The sequence below is a fragment of the Sinocyclocheilus anshuiensis genome, unplaced genomic scaffold, assembly GCF_001515605.1.
Source record: "Sinocyclocheilus anshuiensis isolate Anshui unplaced genomic scaffold, SAMN03320099.WGS_v1.1 scaffold627, whole genome shotgun sequence".
In the NCBI taxonomy this organism is placed as follows: Eukaryota; Metazoa; Chordata; class Actinopteri; order Cypriniformes; family Cyprinidae; genus Sinocyclocheilus; species Sinocyclocheilus anshuiensis.
This window is the reverse complement of record NW_015549703.1, coordinates 337,909-346,151: the sequence shown is the minus strand read 5'-3', so window position 1 is coordinate 346,151 and position 8,243 is coordinate 337,909. Positions and strand designations below refer to the sequence as shown.

Genomic DNA, 8,243 nt, shown 5'->3' with positions numbered 1-8,243 from the left:
AGATAACTTGTATTGATCTGCATGGATCGTATCCCAAGTCAAATGACTCTTACCTTTGATGAAAAGGTGTACAGCACTCAGGGTTTGCCCTGCAGTGTTTGAGGCAGAACAGACATAAACTCCATTGTCCTGTTGTTTGCAGTAGAGAACTTTAAGTGTGAAGTAACCCTCTCTGTCTTCATACAAAAGATACCGTCTCCCAGACAAGATAAGTCTCCCATCTTTCCTCCATAATATTTCTGTCTGATGGGTCTCCCTTAGTTCTGTTCCATCTTTGTACCAATGAATGTCCATTTCCTCCTCCTCCACTTCCACACAGAAGGCTGCATTTTCCCCCTCCAGAACGTCAACTTTTCGTGGCAGCTTTCTTACAATGGTACCTTCAAGAGCAAGTTTACATTAAGTACATCAAGGGTACATTTCATTTAAGTTAATTAAGTTATACAGCTGCAGGCAGAAGTTGTTGATGTTTTTTTTTTTTTTTACCTTTGACTGCTACCTCAGCAATGCTTCTGCCCCCATCAGCCATCTCACAGAGATATATCCCATCGTCATCAACTGCAATATCACGAATTGTGAGTCGTCGCTTTGTCCCCCACTCCTCCATCCCATATTTGGCTCCAGGCTGTAGTCGTCTGTCTTCTAAGTACCACGTGATTGGAACAGAGTCCTCAGGAACTTCACACTCAAGAACAGCCAAGTCTCTCTCCCATACTTGCAAGTCATTAAGTGGTTGCTTAAATCGGACAGGTGGCTCTGTTGTTACAAGATGGAAAGAGCCCAAAAAGGAAAGTTCTTAAAATGTGTTTTTTATGTCAGTAATGGATAGATCTGCATTATCTCTGCAGAGATGCAGTTGCAAAATATCAAATACCTACCCCGCTAACAATGACCAGCGTATGTTATGTTTTGGATTGTGATGTGCTTGATGTCCTCATCATGCTTTTTAACTAACTAACTAACTAACTAACTAACTGACTAACTAACCAACCATCAAGACTGCCTTGATAGACCAGCTTCAACCAGAAAGACCATGATTTGCATATATTAGCCTCGACCAGCATAGATATTCATGCTTAGAAATTCAAAGTATTTCCTAATGTGTTAATGAGGTAATCTAAAATCAGTAATGATGTTGTTTTCATACTGTTATACTATTACATTTAAGAAAGTAATTGGTATACTAGTTATACTGAAATGAATATTTTGTCTAATGTTCTTGTTTAAAATATCTACTTGAGAAGCAACCCTGCATAAGATTTAAAAAAAGTGGGAAAAATTCCAAAAATTTGCCGGTGCAGTTAAGCTTACCTTCAAGATAAAATTCATGAAAACTTATGATTTAACATTTTAGAAATGTTGTTTCTTATGATCTTTTTCATGTTTTGTCTTTTTTATTGTACCTTACTAAAAAGTATATAGCTTTAAGAATTATGTCTTACAGAGTATATGATATCCCTGACAGTATTATAATAATTATTTTTGTCTTGTTAATACTTGCTTTAGTAGTCATACCTTCAGTTTAGACCTGGTGACTTGAAAGCCTTTTGAGCTTTATGGAGTTGCCTGGCTCTGATACAATATAGTCATGCAAAGCAATCAGTTTTGACTGTTTGATGGTCCATGTGAGAAATATGAGCTTGCCTCCAGAGATTTCTATCACATGTGTGAGCCTCAGGCCTTTCAAAGCCTAAGTGACTTTGCAGATATAGGACTGGGTGGAATCTATTTCATGTTAATGAGTTTGGCCAGGTCAGGTAATTTTAAAGCTCCCTTGATGCATTTCATACAACTAAATCATCATAAAAGTAACCGTTGATTAGAGTACCAAATGCTCAACACAACAGATGGCAACTGGATCCTTAATTGTACAGGCCATATTAAGTTTATGCCAAATTTCTATATACTGTATATATATATATAGAAACTTTGCATGTTTCCCTTCTGTCACTGCAAACATTTTCACTTTGGCTGAGTTTGGCAGTGGGTCATCTTTCAGCCTTGTCGCAACCTGCCTACCACTTCTCTGTTTTCCCTGATGTGCTTTCCAGTGGCCATTAGTGTATCCATTACGGTTCCCTTCATCTTCATGTCCTGGTCCAGCATCCACCAACAGCACAGCCCCTGCCAGACTCTCTCCAAATTCATTCCTGGCCTTACATGTGTACACCCCTCCATCTGGTGCTCTTGTCTTGAAAATCTTTAGTTGGAACCATCCTCCATCCTGATAGCTGATGGCGAAATGTGTGCTTTCAAAGATCTCATTCAACTTCTTGCCATCCTTCTCCCACATCACTTCTGGTCTAGGGTTTCCCCACAGCTTACAGGAGAACACGGCATCCTCTCCTCGTCCAACTCTAGTCGAGAGGGGCTTGATGAGGAAGCGGGGCTTGTTTTCCTCCCGAAATTCCATCTCCTGTGCTTCACCTTCTACTTTCAAAGTGGCTGCTGCGTAAGTCTCTCCAATGCAGTTCTTGGCCTTGCAGATGTATTGCCCGCTGTCCTCCATTGTCACAGAAGTTATGATAAGGTTATAGACATTGCCATCCTCAAACACCCGGTATCTGCCCTCTGCATGAATCTTCTCATTGTTTCTCTCCCATATAACTGCTGGTCTGGGATCCCCGCCAATCTGGCATTTCAGAACTGCATCTGTGCCACTTTGTACTACCACAGGACGAGGGTAGGCCAGGAACCGTGGCGCTCCTCCAAACACATCCATCCCTGCTCACTTGCCAACCTCCACTCAGATTGACAGGCTACAGGCATTCAGTCTCTATATTACTTTGGAAGAATTTTATTGTCCGGCTGTTTATCAAGTCTCTGAAAGAAAATTACATTTAATTCATGCTCTGATAATAACCAACAGTTTCATACATTATTTATATAATACATACAGTATGTGCTATAAATATCAAGTTGAATGCCTTTTAAATTCCAGTCAAAATCCTGAATTTGAATTGAGGTAGCAAACAGGATGCAGAATTATGCATGTTAAAGAAATCCATATGACTACATTTTTAACTAGGAGGAAATTTGAACGTTCACCAATATCTATATAATCAGTCAGACAGTAAATCATTGAATTGAAATGAAATTAATGAATGTACAGAATGTGTGGTTTTTCAGCAATTTGTCAGTACTCATTACAGATGAATACAACTTTATTTGCTCATTTATATACATGTAAATCATAATTATTATATTTTTCATTCTACTTAAAAGCAGAAGTAGATTTGGCACTGGATCTGACAAATTACTTCTGCCATCATTTACTAAAGTAATATAGTTCAGTGTTTGTTCGACTTTACCTGTTCATAGCATTAATTGTCTAACTGTATTTGTCTTTTCAGAAAATGAAAAATGAACAACCAAACTTTTCATGTCCCAATAATTTTGAAAAACTGCTTCAGCTATTTCTCAAATTGTCAACAATCTGCTAAATTATACAGGCTCATTAAAAACTAATTGAGTTTTGGTATGTGTACTAACAACATTTGATGGTGTAGGCTCTCCTCAGAGAGAAAGGCTTCTAGTACACCAGAGTATTAATGGCCAGAACTTTCTTAGATATTATGCCTTGTGTGAGAAGTGGTGAAACATCTTTTAGCCATACTGCAACAGCGACCACAACACATAACTAACACAGCTGGTGCTGTATTTCAATGGGAACGTGCTTTATATAGTATGCCCTAAATAAAGACCTGTGAGAGGGCATGTGTCAGGTATCACAAAGCACACTACAGAGCACGCGTGCACATACAACACAGGTCTCACACACTCACACAGGACACACCCCATGGGGACCTCTCAGTCAAATATGCTATGCCTCTCTCACACTCCTTTTAGCAAATGCAGTGACAAATTTAGGTGTTAAATGTCATTGTCAAAATTAGTTTGTTTGTCATTCGTTTCAAGAAAGAAACACTTGCTCTGTACTTTTAAGTGATATCTTCCTCTGAAAATATCCTCTGTTGCATATGAAGCAATCCAGACCATGTTGGTTTAATATGCCCTTATATGATTTTTTTTATGTGTGGCTTCTCAATTTCAATCATGCTGCATGTTTGGCCTCTGAAGTGTTTATACGCCAGAGCTAGTTTATCTGTTTTAGGATGGCAGAACACATGAATCGCTAGTCCTGGGAATCTATGACGCACAGCGAACTTCAGGAAAACGATCTGGTGTCCTCTTCAGAACCTTAAACATCTGCTGGTTATTCATCATGCTACACATTGAGGTTTGTGCTACGCTACAAACAAGAGAACAACACATGATATAAGTAACACAAAAACTACCTTATAAAAATCTCCCTAGAGCACACTAACCCTATTACTATATACTCTATATATCCACTGCAAAGTGTATATACTGTATTGTCCGAATGAAGAAAACAGGTGTTCAGATGTTCCGTGATAAAGTCAACATTAAAGAACTCGTATCAGAAAGAAACAAACAGGGAAGATACTCTTATTATATCACCAATTGGAATTAATGTTAAAGGTTTAAATGTATAGCATCGACAATTTCCCTTAGGACTTTCAAAGGAGATTAACCTCCTGTTTGTGCTCCTAATTTAATTAGACTGACCTTTGACCTCAGGGAAACTGCACTTTGTAACAAACATATCCTACCTCTCTTTAGTCCTTAGAGACAACTGTCAATATGCATTCCGTGGCAACCAGCTTCTCCTGCTTCACTGGCCCTCACTTCCAGCGGTAGTGTTTTTTTTAAAAGAATAATCCTTTTCCACTTTGGTAAATTTGTTGCGGTAAGTCCTCCTCATTAACATCTAGCCAGTGTCACCTGCCCATTATGCCAAAGCTTTTACATGCCCCTTTTAAGATGATTTTAGCCTGATCAGACAGCTTTCCTTTGAACGCTCCAGCAGTCCCACAATCTCTGTGGCGTTTAGTCCTGAGACACCCCTAGTGTCATTGTTCGTAGAAGTCCGTTAAATGCTTTTGCAGCTGCTGCTGTCCCCTAAAAATACTGGCAGCCTCGATGACAGCAGTGAAGATAAGTCAGGCTCTCCATTCACTTGCTCGCAGTGGCTAAAGATAGGTTGGATGGCTCGTCCTGAGCAGATTGCTTGACTTACTTGAGACCTTGCAATAAAACTTAAAGAGAAGGGCAGTAGCCTTCTGGCCTCCTGAAAACTTTCAGCATTTAGTTGAATGTTCAGATCTTTTTGTTTGTGGCATCAGTGCCAGCGTGGCCATCCAAAAGCATTCAGAGACTGCAGAGGATTCCTGGTAATGGCCATAATTTTATGGGATCTGTCATCAGCCTTAGCAGAGGTGTAGCCCTTCAAATTACTAAGACAAGTATGCTGATCACACGTACTCTGGCCTGTTTAAAAACAACGACAACAACATTTGATGCAACTGGTGTGACATAGCCGATAGTGTTATTTCGAAATGCATAATGCATTTAATTGTCAGAGAAGGTACAGCGAATTGTCCTTAAATAAACTGAGAAACTGTGAAATGCCTTTGTGGAAATATCTAAAAACGAAGCGTTCAAAGAACAGATCCAGAGGGGAGTTGCATGCACGCCTGATTCGGCTTATGAATGTGTGAGGGTGAACACAGAGAGCAGTGACCCCTCAGCTGTTTAGAGGCTCACGTCTCACAGGCTCAACGCTGCCTCCTCTGATTTCAGCCATTGGAAGTAATCTGATCTTACCCTGAACCCTGAAACCAGCATCCTGGCAATGAAACGGTTTGTACAAGCCACTTTGTGAAAACCTGCAGGGATTAGCGGTCCTCTTTTTGAAACATCCAAATTCCACCAGCTGCTAAAGAAGATATTAGCAAGTGCGTCGTTTCTTTATGTGTTGCAACCTGTTGCAATATGGACTGTGCAAAAGGAATAATTGTAAAAACAACATTTGAGAATCTGTTAATAGCTATGCTTTGCTGATAAAGACCCGGTGAAATCACAAGACAAGCCCAGTTGTCTTCCATGTTGACGTATTTTCCGTTAAAACAAGAAGTTTGAGTAAAAGCTTTCTTTATGAATGTGATTTGCTACTTACCAACCAGATGCAGGTGTATAGGGTCATCAATACATGTGGCCTGTTTTTTTTGGTAGAAAAAGAATGAAATTTAAATACACGTTATTTGAAGAGAGTTAATTTTGTTGACATTTAGAAGTATTGTACAGTATAGCATAAGCTCATAGATGTAAATTTCACTTTTGATACCTTCTATATGAGACCTGGAACTTGTAGATGTTTTGTAGATAAGTTGAATAAGCCTGAATTCGCCATCAGTTGTATACAGTATAACCCCCTTTTTTGTAGCTTATGTTTGAAATAAGTAGTAGAAATGTCTTTATATTTCAACTTTGTTTGCTGTTGCAATATGATAAAAATAAATAACAATTTGTTATTTATAGTGGTTTGATAATGGCAAGTGTAAGTGCTTCTCTGGAGAGCACTAAACAGCTCTCTCCTTCCCTCTGCAGGCAGGAGAACTGCTACAGCTGTCAATACCCAGTTAGCTTATTTTAAAGACTCCTTATTCACATGCCGTCTTAACAATTTTGTCTAAAACCTTTTACCTCATGATTCCAAATAATAAAATAAGAATCTGTCTGTCCCCAATAATCAGTCATTTCTTTTCTAGTTAGACCTACATATCAAACTACAATCAAGAAATGAATGTCGTTCATAGACAAAACATATATAACTTTCAATTTTAATTGTTCAGTACTCTATTATTGCAGTTATTCTGCTGAATGTGTTTAATCACGGTACTGCTGCTGGGAGTATCTTTTATAATTTGTCTCTAACATTTTTGTTTCTTTTCCAAAACTAGTGTACTTACATGGCCTTTTTACAGAGGAGACAACAGTTTTACTGAAGAGCAAGAGAAAAAGAAAAATCAAGGTAAATATTGCTTTTTAACAGTTAATAATAATAAATGTTTGTAATTTCAATCAAATTTTCTGAGATCATGCATAAATTGTGAAAATATTATTTAGGGTTTAGCAATACATTAGCCATTTTATTCCAAACAATAAATAATTTTTGATGTGGGGAAATGTTATTGACTTAATTACAGAATGTATTACTGTAAGATCTAAGACTTTTTCTATGTACACAAAAGGCCTATTTCTCTCAAATATTGTTCACAAATCTGTCTAAATCTGTGTTAGTGAGCACTTCTCCTTTGCCTAGATAATCCATCCACCTCACAGGTGTGGCATATCAAGATGCTGATTAGACAGCATGATTATTGCACAGGCTGGCACATTGCACATTGCCTTAGGCTGGCCACAATAAAAGGCAACTCTAAAATGTGCAGTTTTATCACACAGCACAATGCCACAGATGTCGCAAGTTTTGAGGGAGCGTGCAATTGGCATGCTGACTGCAGGAATGTCCACCAGAGCTGTTGCCCGTGAATTGAATGTTCATTTCTCTACCATAAGCCGTCTCCAAAGTCTTTTAAAAGAATTTGGCAGTACATCCAAACGGCCTCACAACCGCAGACCACGTGTAACCACACCAGCCCAGGACCTACACATCCAGCATCTTCACCTCCAAGATCATCTGAGACCAGCCACCCGAACAGCTGCTGCAACAATCGGTTTGCATAACCAAAGAATTTCTGCACAAACTATCAGAACACCTGTGCAATAATCATGCTGTCTAATCAGCATCTTGATATGCCACACCTGTGAGGTGGATGGATTATCTCGGCAAAGGAGAAGTGCTCACTAACACAGATTTAGACAGATTTGTGAACAATATTTGAGAGAAATAGGCCTTTTGTGTACATAGAAAAATTCTTAGATCTTTGAGTTCAGCTCATGAAAAATGGGGGCAAAAACGAAAGTGTTGCGTTTATCATTTTGTTCAGTGTATATATATATATATATATATATATATATATATAATATACAATATAATATGCAGTCGGCAGATTTTCATGGGTGTAAATGATCTGATGAATAACTCTTTTGACGTTTCATGGGATGGAATAAGCTGATAAACTACTAAATGTAAAGCACAGATAGTTTCCCCAGGCTCCAAATACTTTCTCAGATTGCCTTCTGAAACATGAACGGACATGAATGCTGAATGTGTAAAGCAGCACATCTTTAGCAAAGGATGTCAGAATACCAAGAAAATGTCTGATTATTTGCGAAAATATGCATGTCTCTCCCATTCATTGCACTTCTGTTGCAGGTGAGCACGCTTGACTTTGACATTGTTCAAAGCACTGTGTGAA

General features: G+C 38.6%; 1 protein-coding gene across 1 annotated transcript in view; it reads right to left on the bottom strand.

The window, feature by feature from the left end:
- LOC107660652 (obscurin-like protein 1) overlaps nt 1–4,971 on the bottom strand; it is a 33,071-nt gene extending 28,100 nt beyond the window's left edge. The window contains exons 1-4 of the mRNA XM_016450040.1: nt 4,635–4,971; nt 1,934–2,823; nt 879–882; nt 487–795 (exon numbers count right to left, since the gene is read on the bottom strand). Coding sequence (XP_016305526.1) covers nt 487–795; nt 879–882; nt 1,934–2,722 — 1,102 coding nt within the window. The 5' untranslated portion in view covers nt 2,723–2,823; nt 4,635–4,971. The remainder of the gene's footprint in view (nt 1–486; nt 796–878; nt 883–1,933; nt 2,824–4,634) is intronic.
- Between the last annotated feature and the right edge of the window lie 3,272 nt (nt 4,972–8,243).